Below are 19,077 nucleotides of genomic sequence, written 5' to 3' on the forward strand. Positions count from 1 at the left end.
AGTCGTCAGCTTGTAGAAAGTTCCAAGTAGGAGCAGTTACAAGCCAGTCATCCAGATAAGGGAACACTCTGAATCCCTGCCATCTCAGATGAGCTGCAACCACCGTCATGAATTTGGTGAACATGAGGGGGCTGTGGTGAGACCAAAGGGCAGGGTTCTGAACTGGAAATATCTGGCTCCCAGCAGAAAGCTGGGAAACTTCCTGGAGCATCTGCCCATTTTTATATGATAGTGCGCATCCTGGAGGTCTATAAAGAACAAGAATTGTAATCATGAGAATTTTTTTTCTGTTCTACACACACTGATTCAAGTGACTCAGGTCTAGAATGGGCCTAAGCTCTCTGTTTTTCTTCGCCACCAAAAAGAACCTTGAGTAGACTCAGGACCCATGCAGGTCTGGTGGAACATTTTTTTTATAACAGATGAGGCAGGAAAGAGAAAACTGGAGGTAAAAAGTGACCCCAAAGGGAAACAACAATGCCAAACTATACTTATCTGAATGTCAAAAATGCCTTCCAAGCACTCAGCCAAGAGATCTTCTTCCATAGCAGTTGAGTGACAAATGAGATTTGAGGTAATTCAGTGATAGAAAGGGATTATAGGTAAGGGGATGAGCCTTGGATCCAAGGTCTGAGTGGCAGAAATTGGATCTCATTGGATCAGAGCACCCATACATTGAGGATGGATGGAAGAGGACATCGGATAAGATATTAAACATATAAAGTATATTAAAAAATGTAAAACATAAAATATTCTGTAAATGATAAAGATTCATAGGTTAGTACTAGGCTATCTGCCCCAGTGGGCCATTTTAAGCCTAGCTAAATTTCCCATCCAAGAGTTAAGAATCAAACCCTGTAACTTGTGTCCATGAGGTAAGCACCTTAAGCATTATGCAAACCTCTAACCCCCTATACACTCTCCAAGTACAGAATTGGTAATGGAGATGTAGTCAGTAAATAAAATAAGAAGTTATGTACTCACCATAACGTTCCATTTGAGTAGGTGGCTTCATTTGTCTGCAACCTTTGGTCTTGGATCCGATATCGGATCCGAGCCGGCAACTTATTATACAGCTATGGATCCGAGCTCCTAGCTCCTCCCCTCACCCATAATCCCCTGCCAACCCCAAATGACCTCAGATCAAGTTTGCCCTCCTACATATACCTGGAAAGGTATCCCAACAGGAAAAGGAAGGATGATACAAACAGAACTAATTCTTCTGAAGGCCGGGGGGAAGGAGGGGGGGATGGCTGCAGACAAATGAAGCCACCTACTCAGATGGAACGTTATGGTGAGTACATAACTTCTTAATCTGGAGTAGGGACTTCATTTGTCAGCAACCCTTGGGACAGAGTCCCCAGCTACCTGAATCTTGGGTGGCCATCATGGAAGGATGTTCCGGAGCACTGCGGAGCCAAAGTATGCTCTCCCTCTGGAAATGACGTCCAGTTTGTAGTGGTTGATAAAGGTATGAGATGAGGCCCAAGTGGCTGCCGAGCAAATATCATCCACGGGAACTCTAGATCTAAAGGCAGCAGAAGTAGATATGGAGCGAGTGGAATGTGCACGGACTCCCTGAGGTGCGGGCCTCCCAGAAGCTTCATAAGCTAGAAGAATACATTGGGAAATCCAGCGTGATAAGGTGACCTTCAAAACGGCTTTACCCAAACTGAATTTGGCAAAGGAAATGAACAGCTGATCGGACTGTCTGTGACCAGCAGTCCTATGAATATAGAAACGCAGCTGCCTGTGCACATCTAAAGAATGCAGCTTGTACTCTCCTTTATTTTGATAATTAGGGAAGAAAACTGGTAGGTTGATGGACTGATTGATATTGGTTTCTGAGGCCACCTTGGGTAGGAAGGAGGGATTGGTCCTGAGGTACACTCTATCCTGATGAAAAACCAAGTAAGGGGGTTTCACGGAAAGAGCTTGAAGTTCCAAAACTCTTTTCGCTGAAGTGATGGCTACCAGGAATGCTGTTTTCCAAGACAGATATTTAAGTTCAGCCGAGGCAGCTGGTTCAAAGGGAGGAGCAGTCAAGGCTTGAAGAACTAGTGATAGATCCCAAGGGGGTATGGCTTCTTTGATAGGAGGCCTGAGCAGAAAAGTATCCTTGAGGAAGGTTTTACATAGTTTAGCTGACATCAAAGGACCTGTCTCATGTCCCAAATGGTAATGGGAGATGGCTGCCAATTGTACCTTGACTGTCGAACATCTAGCCCCTTGCTGAAAAAGTCCGGTGAGGAAGTTCAACACGGACGTTAACGGAGCAGTGAAGGGGTCCAAATTATGATGTTCCGCCCAGACGGAAAAGCACCTCCATTTACTGCGGTAAACTTTCCTGGTGGAAGGTTTATGCGCTGCCACCAAGATGGCTTTGACTGGTGAAGAGATGCCTGGAGTCCTGACTAAGAGTGGAACTGGAGCAGCCAAGATGTCAGCTTCAGGTTGTCCAGATTCGGGGTCGGTAAGCCTGATGGATGGGATATTAGATCCGGGCTGGGATCCAGAATCCAGGGAGGATTCACCAAGTGAGACCACAGGTAAGGAAACCAAGTTTGCCGAGGCCAGAATGGGGCAATGAGGATCATTCTGCTCCCCAACCGAGAGGCTTTCTGTAAGAGTTTTAGCATCAGGGGTAGAGGAGGATAGGCATAAAGTAGACCGGGCGACCAAGCATGCACTAGAGCGTCTCTCAGGGCTTCCCCTGGTGGGGGAATCAGAGCGAAGAAGCTGTCGCATTTCGTATTTGAGGGAGAGGCAAAGAGATCGCAGCAGGGTTGCCCCCATTTTGCAAATATCCGCTTCGCTACTCGGGAGTTGAGAGACCACTCGTAAGGGGAAAGAATGGTGCGACTGAGTTTGTCCGCCAGAATGTTGGCCCGTCCCGGAATGTGCGTTGCGATCAGAAAGTGGTTGGCGGAGATCGCCCATTCCCACACCCTCATGGCCTCTCTGCAGAGAAGGTAAGATCTGGTTCCCCCGTTTGTTGATGTACCAGACAACTGACATGTTGTACGTCTGTATCGCAATAGTTCCTACAGGGAGAAGGTTCTGAAGTGCTTGCAACTCTAACAGCACCGCCCTCATCTCCAGAACATTGATATGCAGGGAGTTCTCTGTCGTTCCACATGCCTTGGACTGTTCTGCCTGAGCAATGCCCCCCACCCCACCCGAGGTGAGAAGCGTCCATGGTCACCGTGACAAGAGGAGGTGGAGCGCAGAAGGGTCGGCCTGTATGGAGGTCTGGGGACTGGAGGAACCATAACAGGGCCCTCCTGCAAGCTTTGCTGATAGAGATAGGGTGATTGAGGGGAAGAAGCTAAAAGGACCATTGTACTTAGGGTCCACTGTAGTACCCTTATATTTAGACGAGCGCATGGAAGAAGCGTTATTGCCGCTGCCATGGAGCCCAGCGCCCTCAGGACCAATTCCACTGGTGGAGCTTCTGATTGGAGGATGGCCCGCACATGAAGTCTCAGATTCTGTAGTCATTCCGAAGTGAGGTAGGCTCGCAGAGTTCTCGTATCCAATCTGGCCCCTATGAACTCTATCACTTGTGTCGGAGCAAGGGAGGATTTGTCCATATTGATCGTGATGCCTAACTGGGGGGCTAGGCGGAGGAAAAAGTCTCTGGCTGAGCAGAGTAGATGCCTTGTTGGGGCGGTCAGGAGCCAGTCGTCCAGGTACGGGAAGACCTGCATTCCCTGGAGTCTCAGGTGGGCCGCTATCACTACTAAAACTTTGGTGAACACTCTGGGGGCTGTGGTGAGGCCAAAGGGAAGGACCCTGAACTGATAGTGGCTGGCTCCCAGCCGGAAGCGGAGAAACCTCCTGGATCGTCTGTCCATTAAAATGTGGTAGTACGCATCCTTGAGGTCTATTGAGCACATCCAGTCGTTCTCCCGCAAGAGGGGGAGAATGGATTGAAGAGTGACCATTCGGAATTTTTCCTTGGTTACAGACAGGTTCAAGAGGGAAAGGTCTAGAATTGGTCTCAAGTCCCCCGTCTTTTTTGGCACCAGAAAGAACCTGGAGTAAAACCCTAATCCGAGCTGGTCTGGGGGGACGGGTTGGATGGCTCTTTTTTTTTAGCAGCTGCTGGATTTCTGCGGCTGCAGCCTCCCTCTGACCGGGTGGTACATCGGGGAGGTTCCTGAGTCTGGGGACATGTTGCATTGGGATTTTGTAACCTCTGGATATGATCCGAAGCACCTAGCGGTCTGATGTGATGGACTCCCATGCCGCCAGATGCCTCGAGAAGCGCCCCCTGACTGCCTCCAGAGTGGAGCAGTCGGGCAACCCTTCAGGGCTGTTGCGTGGGCTGATCAGAGAAAGATTCTCTGGACCCAAAGTTTCTCGGGGCCCCTCTGCCTCTAGGGCGGCGTCCTCCCTGTCCTCCTCTGCCACGGAAGGACTGGTTGTCCGGAGCAGGTTGGGAATGTTGCGATTTCCGGAACCACATCTTCTTCTGTCCCTTTTGGTTCTTGGAGAAGGACCTCTGGGGAGCAGAGAAGCGGACTCCGACGGCAGACAACGTCTTCCCGTCCTTCTCACTCTGGACAAGTGTCTCACAAACGGTCTTGCCAAACAAGGCAGAACCATCAAAGGGGGCATTCGCAAAGGATGCCTTAAAGGGCTCCGCGAAGTCACACTGTTGGAGCCAAGCCTAGCGTCTCATAACTAGGCCCGCTCCGCTAGCTCTAGCGGCTCCCTCAGTGGCGTGGGACAACAGCCGCATAGATGTATTGGAAATAGATCTTAGAGTGGCCATACGAGTGGAGTACAACTGCTTGTCCTCCGCCGACATGGACTCTGGGGGGGAAGCAACGTAATCTTTAATAAGATCCCGCTGCATCCTGATGACATGTGCCATGTAGTTCAGGGACCTTACTGAGAAGGTCGCTGAAACTAAATATCTGCTTCCCAAGGCGATCCATCGAGCGGGACTCCTTGCTCGATGGATGGACCGAGGGGCTCTCCTGAGCTAGTTCCCTCTTAGTGGCTGCCGCCATCAACATGGCATCTACGGGGGGACCCTTGCTCTAGTGGGACCGGTCTGCGGGGGGGGCTCAAAATCCTATCCGGGCGTTTAGGGACTGGCTCCACAGTGTCCGGCTCCTTCCACGCCCTGGTGGTAATAAGGTCCACCAGGGGGTCGGCCGGAGGGGACACCCAAGAGGTAGACGGGCCTGCTTCGAATGCCTCCAGAAACACGGACTCGTCGGAGGAAGCCTTGGGGGCAGACCCCCCCCCCGATCCTGAGCATTTCCATGATGTCTCCACAGGAGACATCCTCAGGGGGTAACCTTGGGGAGCCTTCCCCTTCATCCAAGTCCGTGTCCTCTGTTAAGGACTCGGGGGAGTCCACATGCCTCCTCTTACACTTATGCTTGTGAGGCACTTCCTCGGGGGGGGGGCTGTCCGAGGAGGTCTCGCCAGCAATATCCTGTTCCAATGGAACAACCTGGAACATCGAAGCAGGCTGTCCCTGTGGCCGGGTGATGGAAGCCTGAACCAGCAGAGAGTGAGTGCAGGGTAGAGCCGAGGCAAGGACCGGGGGTCCGGATACTCTCGACAGAGCCCTCTCCCCTACATCGAAGGCCGAGGGGGAGCCACTCTCTCTCGGCTCCAAAAGCCGACTCCCACTCGGATCCGATGAAGGGATCGGAACTGGCACCGAGACCATCGGATCCGAAGGACCCGTGTGCTCCGACCTGGCCGGAGCCGAAGGCACACTGAGTCCCTCGGATCCGAAGCTCGGCCCCCGGCTCCGAGAGGTCGGATCCGACGATGGAACCAACAGACTCGACGGCAGGGTCGGATCCGAAGTACCCAGTACTGTCGGCACCGACCCACCCCCGGCTCCAATGGTGCCGGGCTCCGAGCGCTCCAAACCCGGGAAGCAGGTCGGAGAAGGAGCTATCGGTGCAAAAAAAGGTTTCGAGCTCTCCCCCGAAGGGGGGGGGGGGAGCACTCCCATCTGCAGCTGGGCCTGGATGAACCTTCTCATCATCCGGTCCAAGTCTGCATCAGAAAGGCTATAAGTGGATCTCGACGAGGCCACAGAGGCGGGTCCGGAGATCGGGTCTCCTCCTCCTCGGGTCCCGGGGAGAAGCAAGGTGATCGGATCCGAGGAGGAGGAGACCTGGAAGCCATGGAGGGAGAAGCCCGCTTAGCTGGGGGGGCCGAAGCAGAGTCCTCGGCCCGCCGCTTATGGTGCTTTTTCCTCCTTTTCTCCCTCCTGGCCTCCCTGTCCTCCGATGCCTTAGTGGGAGTTTGAATCCCGGCCAGGGGAAGGGGGGCAGGAGTGGCCACCACCAAGGGCTGAGGAGGTGCCACGGGAGAAGCGGAGGCCGAAGCCGAATCCGGGGGCAGAAGTCCCACCAGGATCAGCTTCGACCTCCGATCTTTCAGTGCCCTGGGGTTGAACACTGCACAGATGGCACACCCCGAGGACAGGTGTTCAACCCCAAGGCACCGAACACACCGAGTGTGGCCATCTGCCGGGGAAAGCTTATGGCCACACTCGGTGCACTTGGAAAAAATGGGTTTTGGGGCCTCTGACATGAAGCACTTATCTGATAAATCGCCAGGAGCTCAAAATCCAGCTGCCTCATCTAAGAGCGGCAAACTAGATCTGAGGTCATTTGGGGTTGGCAGGGGATTATGGATGAGGGGAGGAGCTAGGAGCTCGGATCCATAGCTGTATAATAAGTTGCCGGCTCGTATCCGATATCGGATCCAAGACCAAAGGTTGCTGACAAATTAAGTCCCTACTCCAGATCTTACATTTGATATCAGATATATAAAAAGAAAGGAAAAATAATCACACGTGTTGCACTTAACATATACATTTTATCATTTAGGAGTTTTGACTGAGTGGAGTGAAGGTGAAGAGTATCCTCCAATTGCTGCATTATTGCCATACCAATTGAAGGGGTGGAGGACAACAAACTTATGAAAGAAAAGTGCCTATATCTTTGGCAAAGTGCCACTTGTTTCTGCCACATTGAAGAGTTTTAATACCTACATACTCCTCCTTACTTTTTACCAGTATGTGTGAGTACAAAAAAACAGGTACATATGGCTGTAAGAAACTGCAAGAGAAACTGTAGTCTAACTCCAGATTCTTTATGTCAGCCAAGTACAAGCAATCTGTATCATATCAAGCTTCACTAATGTTTTTCCCAGCCAATCTCTACATCCTAAAGGGATAATCTAATACAAAGGAATCTCACAAGAAGACATTGTCACGAGTAGGTAATCCTGCAAAGACATTTCTGCCGTGCTAGACCCTCAGACAGAGGCCAATTGAACTAGCAGCCTAGACAAGTTCTCTTAATGCATGGACTGGTCTTCAAATGAAAACTGAACTATTTGGGAAACAGACTTCCAAAACATGCATGCTCTTTGTAAAACATAACCCTTTTTGGGTGCTAAAAATACAGATAAATGACTGACATTATGTGAAATAAATGCATAAAAATCAGTGTTTCTATTCAGCTCCTGCATCAAACATTCACTGCAGTCAGGCAGATGTACACTCCTTGTGGTTCCAGTTTATGAAACATTAATTCCTTCCCATATGTCACTCAGAGAGCAAAGACTGTGTGGAGAAGCCCCATTCAGTATTTGACAGGTCTAGTGTCACAGCATTGCCACTTCATAATGTGTAGACATTGGAGAAATAATACTTTTGTCTGTTTTTTTGTGTGCTTTTTTTAAGATTACAGCTGTAGTACAGACTTTGAGACAACGGTAAGCTTATGCATGGACTCTATGTAGTAGATTTAAAAATACAGTGGAAGTCTCCATCATGATATGGAAAAACGAACCAAAGAAGCTGAAAGAATGAAGTTACAGATCACCAGGTGGTATGGTTATTGTTATTTTCTGCCAAATGACTGGTGGGAAGCAACTGCTACAATAGGTGCTTAGTGCTTTTGAATGACTGTTTTTCAGCACTGTTTTTTTTTTTTTTTTTTTTTTTATAATAAAAAGGGCAGCTTGCAGATTCCCTACGGCACAGGCATATATCGAAGCCATTCTAGTCTGTGGCCACTGATAATCAGGAAAACTGGAGCATGAATGGCTTGGCTTAAAAAGGCTCTAGGGCCGTTAACTTAGTAACCTCCTATGATATCATGAAAGCTGCTGATTACTTGTATTTTTATTTAGTTAATACCTCTTAGAGAAGCATCAGCCAGATGCTCTTGTCATCAAATCTAGTTACTATGTTATGCACACAGAAATTACAGTGAACAGGCTGTCTAGATCATGTATTCTACAAATATAAAGCACAAGATGCTGATGCTAAAGCAGGAGGGCTGCCAAAGTTAAGTTACCATCAGAATTTGCATGGATGAGGGCTGCAGTGTTAGGTTCAATTACCGCATAGGTGACATGTCAAATGCTAAGTACTGTTGTGTTGCACAATACAGATATATGCAAGCTAGACAAGTGTACTGTGTACTGCCAAAAGCAGGTAGAAACAAAAAGGATCCTGCATATAGCTGGGCTCCAAAATGCATCCTTGTAACCTTAAGGACAATAATTTTGGGTTCTCATAACTATATGACTCAATTTCTGATCTGTTTTTTTTTTTTATTGCTCTAACACTGAAGTGCAGTGACCCTGGGGTTGGTATATATACGTTTAGGACAAAACTATGCACATAAGGGATTAGGAGGCACAGCAAACTTCCAAAAAGAAAAGCTAAAAATTCAAGAGTTTCAAAATTACTGATGACTCAAAATTTGAATAGGCTGCCTCTCTGATGTCATCATTTTTCAATAACAATACAGACTGAAAGAAATGGTCAGAGACGCTCTAAAAAAAATCTACTGCTTTCATTATCCTTGTCGATATAATCAGGTCAACATCTATTTAGTAAAGACTGTTTGACCGACTGAATGTAACTTATTATCACTTCCGTTTCTTGCTGGTTGGGATCGGAGCCGATCCTTGGCTCTGACTCGGCCATCTTCAATAGCTCGAGAGCTGTTTACTGGCTCAAGGCTACCCTTTATCCCATAATGCCTAGCAATAGCTACCCAGATCTCGTTTGAAATAGCTAACTCCAGACATAGCAAGAGAATAGACTAATCCAAATAATAGGTTGACTATACCTGCCATAGTCTCTAAGTCAACAGAGGAAAAAAACAAGAGAACACTCAGCCAGTGAAACAGGAACTCCTCTCGGTCCACTAGGACTGGGGGACGGAGGGTGAGATGCATGAAAGAAGGCAAGATGAAGACAACTAACATGGAACGTTATGGTAGGTACATAACTTCTTTATGTTAAGTTGTCTATCGCGCCTTCATTCTTGCTGGTTGGGACAGCGTCCCTAGCACCTAACATCCTGGGTGACTCAGTGGAACAGACTCTTCAGAACAGTGGAACCAAAGTCAGCTCTGCTCCTGGAGACCATATCCAGCTTGTAATGAGAAATAAAGGTATGAGGGTTTGCCCACGTGGCAGCTGAACAGATAGAATCTATGGGCAACCTGGACTGGAAGGTTACAGAGGTGGCCAAGGCCCTAGTAGAATGACCTTTCGGTTTAATAGGTAATTCTGTGTTCCTTAACTGATAAATGAAAGTAATAGTGTGTGATAACCATCTTGACAAGGTTACCTTGGAAACTGGGAGACCTTGTTTGCCTAAGGCATAAGAAAGGAATAATTGATCCGACTTCCTTATTTCTTTAGTTCTGTGCAGGTAAAAACGCAATGGTCTATGGACGTCCAATTGGTGTAGTTTGTGCTCTGCCTTGTTGGTATAATTAGGGAAAAACACTGGAAGATCTAGAGATTGGTTTAAATTATTTTCTGAGCAGACTTTAGGAAGAAACAAAGTATTAGTCCTCAGAGCAACCCTGTCCTTATGAAAAACCAAGTAGGGAGGATGAACACATTGTGCCTGAAGTTTGGAGATGCATCTGGCTGAAATAATAGCTACCAGAAAGAGTGCCTTCCAAGATAGAAACTTGATGGAGCAGGACGCTGCTGGTTCAAAAGGGGGCAGAATTAAGGAAGTTAGGACTAAATTAAGGTCCCAAGGAGGAGGGGGATCTCTCAATGGAGGCCTAAGAAGAGTTGTCCCTCTCAAAAAAGCTTTACAGAGCTTATGAGACATTACGTTAGAATTTGACAAGCCAACATGAAAGTTAGAAATGGCTGCTAATTGTACCCTGATCGTAGCGGAAGCGGACCGGGAGTGAAACAGATGTGCTAGGAATTCCAGAATTTCGTGGACTGGGGCTAAAAAGGGATCCACATTCCTAGCCTCTGCCCAACAAGAGAAATGTTTCCATTTGCTAGCATAAGTTTTCCTCGTTATAGACTTATGAGAGGAGACGATAATCTCACGGACTGCTGGGGAAATGCTAGGAAGCCTGGCTAAGGTTGGAAGTTGAGTAACCAAGCTGTGAGCTGGAGAGTTTTGAGGGATTGATGCAACCCGCCTGAATGATGAACCAGGAGGTCTGGAATTGGGTCCAGAGTCCAGGGCTAATCGAAAAGGTAACGGTGCAGGAACGGGAACCATATCTGTCGAGGCCAGTAGGTGGCAATGAGGATCATTTTGCAACACAACGATATTGCTTTCTGTATAAGTTTGGTTATCAGGGGGAAAGGAGGAAAGGCATAAAGAAGTCCCTGGGGCCAATTGTGGACCAGAGCGTCTCTGGGTATGTGACCCGGAAGCGGAAGAAGGGAGAAGTAGCTACTGTATTTGCTGTTGAAGGGGGTGGCAAAGAGATCGCAGCAAGGCTGTCCCTATTTGCGGAAAATAAGATTTGCAACTTCCTGATTCAGAGACCACTCGTGAGGCATGAGGATAGCTCTGCTGAGCCTGTCCGCTATGGCGTTGGATCTCCCAGGGATGTGCGTCGCAATCAGAAAACGTTGGGAGGAAATCGCCCACTGCCAAAGTCTGAGTGCTTCTTGACACAGGGGGTAGGATCTGGTTCCGCCCTGCTTGTTGATGTACCACACCACTGACATGTTGTCTGTTTGAATAGCAATGGTCCCGGAAGGAAGAGAGTCTTGAAGGGCTTGCAACGCCAGGAGCATGGCTCTCATTTCCAGGACATTTATGTGCAGATGGTACTCGTGAGGTTGCCAAGTGCCTTGGACTGTCCTGCCCAGATAATGCCCACCCTATCAGGGAGGTGTCCATCGTCACTGTGGCTACCGGAGGGGGTTGTATGAAAGGTCTGCCCTGAGTAACTAGTGGGGAGACCATCCACCAAGAAATATGTCTTTTGCATGCATCCGTGATCATGATCATGTGAGTCATGGGTAGCTCTTGGAAAGACCACTGCGTGAACAGAAGCCACTGAAGAAATCTCATATGAAAGCACGCTAGTGGGATTAGAAGAATGGCTGCTGCCATGGAACCCAGAGTTTGAAGGACGTACTTGACTTGGATCCTTTTGCTCTGCATTAGAATTTGTACTTGCTGAAGAATTGCAGACCCCCTTTCTAGTGGTAGCCTTGCAAACATATTCCTTGTGTCTAAGTCTGCACTTATGTAAGTGATAGATTGACAGGGCGACAAGGCAGATTTTTCGAAATTTATTGCAATGCCCAGCTGGGTACAGATTGTGATTGTGTAGTCTCGCTCTTGTAGGAGTTGATGCCTGGTGGTAGCAGTGAGAAGCCAGTCGTCTAGATATGGAAACACCTGGAATCCTTGACATCTCAGGTGAGCCATGACCACTGCCATACATTTGGTGAACACCCTGGGGGCTGTTGTGAGACCAAAGGGCAGAGCTCTGAACTGATAATGACTGGCCCCCAGCCGGAAGCGAAGATATCTCCTGGAGCGTCTGTCCATCTTGATATGGTAGTATGCATCCTGAAGATCTATCGATCACATCCAATTGTCCTGACCCAGAAAGGGTAGAATGGACTGTAGCGTGACCATCCGAAACTTTGTTCTTTGTACAGACCTGTTTAGTCTGCTGAGATCCAGAATTGGTCTCCAGTCCCCTGTCTTTTTTGGTACTAAAAAGAGTAAGTTCTGGATCCATGCTGGTCTGCGGGGACTTCCTGGATGGCTCTTTTTTCTAGCAGTTTTGAAAATTCTATTACTGCTGGCTCCTTCAGATTGGGTGGGACATCTGGAAGGGTCTTCCTTGACTGTAAGGGGGGGGGGTTGATGGAAGGGAATTTTGTAACCTCCGGATATAATAGACCGTACCCATCTGTCTTGTGTTAAAATTTGCCAGGCTTTTGGGTACAGTGAAAGTCTTCCCCCGACTGCCTCCAGAGGTCAGCAGCCAGGCAACCCTTCAGGGATGCTGGAAGGGCTTATCAGAGAAAGATTCTCTGTTGCCCTAGTTCTGCGGACCCCCTCTGCCACTAAGCCGGCGTCTATTATTATTGTTTCCCCTTCTGCCTCTGGAGGAAAAATCACTACGTATGTCGGGCAAGGCTCCCTGAGATTTACGGAACCACATCTTCCCACTCTTCTGACCCTTGGGGTAAGGTCTAGAGGGAGTGGAAAAATGGACTCCCACAGCAGAGAGAGTCTTGCCTTCTTGCTCACACCTAGTCAAAGTGTCTTTCATTTGTGGTCCAAAAAGAAAGGAATCATCAAAGGGGGTGTTGGTGAAGGACGCTCGAAAGGATTCCGCAAAGTTACACAGCTGCATCCACGCATGCCTCCTAAGGGCCACACCTGTACCTGCGGCTCGACTCGCCCCATCGGCTGCATAGGAAATGAGCTTCATGGAGGAGTTAACAATAGAATTAAGCATTGCTAGCTGGGAAGCTACTTTGACTTGTGCTCCCTCAGCTGTTGGATCTTGGAGGGTATCTCCGAGCTCTTTAAGGAGATCCCTTTGAAGTCAGGTAAAATGACATAGGCAGTTCAGTGACCTCATGGAGAAGGTCGCTGAAGCGAACATTTGCTTCCCTATCTGTCCATCGTCCTAGACTCTGTTTGGGGGATGGACAGATGAAGAGGTCTCTAACTCTTTTTTGGTGGCTGCTGCTACCACCATGGCATCAATATGAACACCTTTAGAAAGGAACTGTTTATCCTGGGGCACTGTAATGAATTTACCAGGTCTCCGCGGAGTTGGTTCCATTGTATCCAGAGCTGACCATGCCTTTCGGGCCACCACTGCCATAAGTGGATCGAAAGGCAGGGAAACCCAGGAGATGGAAGGTCGGGAACCGAAAGCATTCAGAAATACAGACTCATCCTCGGTAGGGGCTAGGGGATTCCAGTTCCCCCTCTGCCTAAGCATTTCCAGGATGTCTGAGAAGGAAACATCTTCAGAGGGGGATCTCGGGGACCCTTCCAAATCATCTAAGTCTGTATCAGAAGTGACAGACTCAGGGGAGTCAATGTGCTTCCTCTTACACTTCTTCTTCCGAGGGGGCTCCTCTGAGTGATCAGGAGAGGCCTCGAAAGATGAGGAAACACTCAATGGGGTGTCCTGGAGCATCGGTTCCCTATGCTTAGGGTCTGGAGGAGGAGCAGAGGTTGGCACAGGCACTACAGGGGAAGGAGCCAGTGCGGCTGAAAGTGGAGCTGACTCAGAGGACAGCACACTCCGCATGACCTCAAAGGCGCCCCTGCCACGAGGCAGAGAAAGTTCCGGTTCCAAAGAAATAGGAATCTTTCTCCGCATCGAGGGGGATGGCTCCGAGGCCAATGTTGGTGCCGAGCTCACCTGCGCCGAAGCTCCAAGAGGGAGAACGGGGTCGGACAAGGGTCCGATGCCACTCACCCCCTCGGAGCTGCCAAGGGTGCCACGGCGCCCAGATCCCTCGATGGAAGGTACCACCGAGGGAATCGGAGCCGACGTCGAAACCGAAGGAGATAGAGTTATCGGAGCCGACGGTTCCACTACTCGAACCCCAACAAACTCCGGCTCCGAACTCATTGGAGTCGGAGGAGGAACATCGAGAGAAGTGGATGGAGCCGATACCTGTGGAGGAGGGCTGGACAACAATTTAGCTAGTGCCTGCGACTTTAGCAACCTACTGACTACTCTCTCCACATCATGATCTGACCGCCTAGAGGATCGAGAGGAGTGAGAGGATCGGTGGCTATGCTCACTTTGAAGTAAAGGAGACAGAGGAGCCGAATACACCGACTCTAAGGAAGGGGACCTCAGCCTCTTGTGCCTCCGCGATGGCTCCGAAGCCTCTGATGGAGCCAACGGGGAGGTTGTCTTGTCGGTACCAGCCGGAACCGATGTTGAAGGCAAATCCTGTACCGAAGTCGGCTCCGAAAGTGGAGCCGACGGCTTAATGGATTTAGGGGATTTTCACTGGCTGTGAACTCTTGGCCGGTGAATCCTGGGGTTTTAACAGACCCCCTAGGAATCAACTTATTCTTCCTCTCCTGCAGGACTCTTGGACTAAAGGCATGGCAAACAGAACAAGAGTCCTGCAGGTGCACAGCGCCTAAACAATAGACGCAAGAAGTGTGCCCATCTGTCAGAGACATTTTTTGACAGTATGAGTCACACTTCTTAACCCCAGAAACCTTAGCTTCCTTGGACATGTTGTACTGGAAAAAAGGAAACTAACCAATTTAACACAGACAATAAGAGTAAATACTCAGACACAAAAAGCACACTAGTACTATCTAAGACGGATATAGATAAAGGTTTGTTTTTTTTTTTTTTTTTTTAAAGGTAATAGGATAGCCTCTAATTTAAACGGCTAACCTTGAAGAAAAACAATAGGAAAGCCTCTAAGTTAAATGGCTAATCAGGGGAAGGGAGGGGTGGAGAGAACTCCCTAATTTAAACGAGTTCTACAAAAAAAGGAGCACTATAGAAAAAACAGTTAACTACAACAGTAACAACACTATCGCTAAAATAAAACAGAAAGATACTAGAAAAGTTAAATTCTAGAGAGAATTTACACAAAAAGTTAAATATACAAGCCTGAGCCAGAAAAATGACACCCTCGCAGCTGAAGCGGCAAACGAGATCTGGGTAGCTATTGCTAGGCATTATGGGCTAAGGAATAGCCTCAAGCCAGTAAACAGCTCTTGAGCCACTGAAGATGGCCGAGGCGGAGCAGAGGATTGGCTCCGATCCCAACCAGCAAGAACGAAGGCGAGATAGACAACTTAACATCCCTCTGTTCTAAACAAAATATTATCACCGCCTCCCAAAAGTGCCCGAATTTCACGGGCAGTGTACTGGCATATACCTCCACCACAGACGATCTTGTCCACTTTAAGGGTTGACTATGATGAGGGAAGACAAATGCTTGGGAGTAAAAAGTCACACAATAATAAAAGGAATATGCCAAACAGCTTACCTGCAAGGGTTTGTGGTGAACACAGAAAATGGTACACGCTCCCTGAACTCCTCAGTAATATGGTCAGCAATTGGTGGTCTAAAACATAATATGCAAAAAAACAATCATTGTGATACATATAAAAAAAAAGAAACAAATGTCAAAACCTGATAATGCCATAAACATCACACAAACTCTATTGTACTGCAGTTATAAGGTTTAAATACTATAAAGTTATTGTTTTGTTATGAATATGTGGTTATACAATTGTGCATAGTATCACTGAACACTGTTAATTTTGCTCAGAGAAACTTTAGATAAATAATGCTGTTCAGCAATACATGGGGGAAAAAGCAGTTATGGAAATGATTCACCATAACATTAAACCTTAAAATATTCACTTCTTGAGCAGAACTGCTAGTCTCAGGTGTAGGACTTGTTCAGGCACTTTTTCAGTTGTTATTCAACTGGGGCTGTTCCACGAAAATGCCTACATGTCAGTACATGTAGGTGGTTCCTTTAACTTCTTTCAAATACAAGCATTTACATGAAACAAAGATGAACTGGGGACAAGCATTTTACTCAAAACATGTAAAAAAGAAAAAAAATAAGTGCCCACAGAGCAAACAGTGATACAGTCAAAGTTAGCATACATAAGCAAATTCCAGGGATCAAGGTGCGTTCAATGTACATGCTGCAAAAGCAGAACCTCCAAGCTTTCTTGTTACCATGAGCATTTAAACAACTGCTTTTATATAAAGTATTACTTTAAGTATAAGCCTAGTGCCCATTTATAGCTAGCTATTAGCTGTAAAAGTAATAATGAAACAGATATCTTGAGGTTGTCGCATTGCAGGGATGAGTTTGTTTATTTCATATGCTGCATACTAACTTCCCCTACAGCATGCTATACAATGTCATCAAAGTAGGAAAGGTGCATGTACGTACTTCACTGTTTATAGAACTGTACCTTGACGTAATGTCATAGATCCATGTGTGTGTGTGTGTGTACATGCACATACATACACACACACACACACACACACACACACACACACACACGAAAATCAGGGTAATATTTCACTACCTATTTTTTTTTCACCTGGGAACCAGAGGGAGAAGCATCCTATAGCATTCTTCATGCTGTGAAGGTTAGAAGTCATGTAGCTCCACATACACTGTATGCGATAGCCGATTAAAAATCGTCAAATTTTCAGTCTTGCACATAAACAAGTATGGCTTCAACTAGCTCTCATATAATCAAAATGCTGTACAGTTAACCCCCCCCTACACACTCTACAGTTTATATTCTATCTCCAATTTAGGATCATAGGGGATTGCTAGGCTATTGGCCATGAGGCCCCTTATAAGCCTAGCCAAGGGTTTAGCCCATGTTTAGACAAGTCAGCACACGATGCCCCTGTCCATCAGGGACACAGGTGGAATCCCAGGGTTTATTTTCTATTTCCCATCCAGTTATCCAGGTTGCGGTTAAAAAGGGGTAAAGAAGTACTCTGCTTGACGTGGCGAGGGAAGTCTATTCCACAGATGGAGTAGTCTCTGAGACACAAATCTGTCCTGCCAACAAGTCCTGTTGATGTCACAGACCAGGTTGAGCCTCGCGCGAGTTACTCGACTGGAGCTTGACTTGCGGATATGCAGCAGTCCCATCAAGGTGATCGCCTTGTATGCCAGACAGAGGTCACCTCTGAAGAGTCTGTATGAAACTGAGTAGAGGGACAGGGCTTTTAGCCTGTGTATGACAGATGTTTGAGGCCCTGGATTCTCCTGGTGAGGAACCTCTGTGGTCTCTCCAGCTGCTGCATGTGCTCTGCGAGCTACATGCCAAAAGAGGCACTATACTCAATAATGGGCTTTATAAGGGAAGAATACAGGGATGTTATGACCTTCTTGTCCCTGGATGAGATACCCTTACTTATGAGGTGGGCCATGTAGAAGGCTTTCTGTACAACGGAAGCAACATGGTGGTCAAAAGTCAGGCTGCTATCAACCTGGGTGCCTAAATCCCTCACAACTGATTGCGTGCTTAGGATGTTATTTATGTGATAATTTGTGGGGATGTCACTCTCCCCAAAGGGGCCATGTTTCTGGCACCAGTCAATTTTCTGAGCGAGACCCTCTTGGAGGATGTCCACATCACTAGGAGAATTAATGACAGCACCCAGCTTGCAGTCATCTGCAAACTTGGTCAGCCATAGCCCCCTGGTTTTGGCCTGCACCTTAGAAAAGTATATCCTAAATAATAAAGGCCCCAAGACCAAACCCTGGGGTACATCTCTTGTTACGGGTCTACTGCTTGAGGTGGCTTCTGTCAGTGAGCCAGTTTGCTATCCATCTGGTAAGATACGGATTGATGCCTAGTTGAGAGCGTTTATCTATTACGCCCGAGTGGAGAATAGTGTCAAAAACTTTGGCCAGATCAAGGTAGGCAGTGTGCACCGTCTTCCCCTCGTCCATGGCTTTGGTGACTGTCTCAAAGAAGTTGACCAAATTTAACAGACATGACCTCCCCTTGACAAAGCCAAACTGTGTGGGATCAAGTATTTGGAGGTTGCCAATGTCCTTGTTAATAAGATCCATTCAATGGCCTTGCAGATCAGGCTAGTTAGGCTGATGGGTCTATAATTCCAGGACTGGTGGACGCTCTACCTTTGTGCAAAGTGATGACAGTGGCAGTCTCCACTCAGCTGGGACGAAGCTGGTACTCAGGCTTTGGTTAATAGGGCGCTTAATGATGGTGCAAGTTCCTGGCGGAGTTCACATAGGAGGCAGCCTGGGATGTTATCAGGTCCCATGGAGGCTGTAATTTTTGCCTTTGAGAGAGCAGTGACGACCTGTTCCCTAGATATAAGGGGAAGGGGGCAGGTATCAGGGATGTCCTGCTTTACTGATTGTAGAGAAAGAGGGGTGAAGTTTTCACTGAATCGGTCAAGCCAGCAAGTTTGCTTTATCTACATTATCTGTGTATGTGGTGTCCTTGACCACCATTTCTGAATAGCTATGGGTGCTTTCTTTGAGGTTGTGGACATATGTGAAGAAGGGTTTATGATTGCCTCTAGCAGATGTGGCCAATTTGAATTCAAAGTTTGCTTTGGAGGATTTCACTAGTGTTCTTATTTGCTTGTTCAGGCTAAGGAGACATTGCTTCCATTTGGGCACCTGCTCCTTCTTGTCTTGGACAGCAATTTTTTCCTTTTGTTATAGAGTTTATTTATTGCAGATGTCCACCAGATAGGTTTACTCCTCCTTGCGACGGATGATTTAGTCCTGGCGGGTATCCATAATTCCATGCATCTATATAAATGCTTGTACAGTGCTATCGTGTAGTTTTGGATATTGGTGCCACTTCCTACAAGGGGGGGGGGGCTATGAAGCTGTTTATACCATCCCTCAGGAGGCTGTAATCAGCTTTGAAGAAGTTTTTATGTCTGACCCTAGCTACAGGGGGGAGGGGGGTGGTGACTTCTAAAGTGGCTGCTTTATGGTTGGATCTTACCAGGGAGTATGATACTATAGGGACGCTGCAGTGGTTACTCATGTTGGTTAATACCAAATCCAAGATATTATCACCTCTTATGTCATTTTAATTAACTTTCTTAGATTAATAGGTCATGTTTTTCTCTAGAGCACTTTCTGCCTTGGAAAACCCTCTTAATTGCATCAGTTACTTATGTTAGAATTTCAGGTCTTCACTGTTGCAAAATAAAACATGGCATTTTATGAAGTTAGATTTTCTTTGAGAACTGATTCCAGGTTTATCTAAATCTAAT

General features: G+C 47.4%; 1 protein-coding gene across 1 annotated transcript in view; it reads right to left on the bottom strand.

The window, feature by feature from the left end:
• POLE2 (DNA polymerase epsilon 2, accessory subunit) overlaps nt 1–19,077 on the bottom strand; it is a gene marked incomplete in the record, with an annotated part of 1,055,700 nt that overhangs the window by 293,461 nt on the left and 743,162 nt on the right. The window contains 1 exon segment of the mRNA XM_044074281.1: nt 15,308–15,385. Coding sequence (XP_043930216.1) covers nt 15,308–15,385 — 78 coding nt within the window.

The sequence above is a fragment of the Protopterus annectens genome, chromosome 6.part0 (assembly GCF_019279795.1).
Source record: "Protopterus annectens isolate FY-2018-M chromosome 6.part0, PAN1.0, whole genome shotgun sequence".
NCBI lineage: Eukaryota > Metazoa > Chordata > Ceratodontiformes > Protopteridae > Protopterus > Protopterus annectens.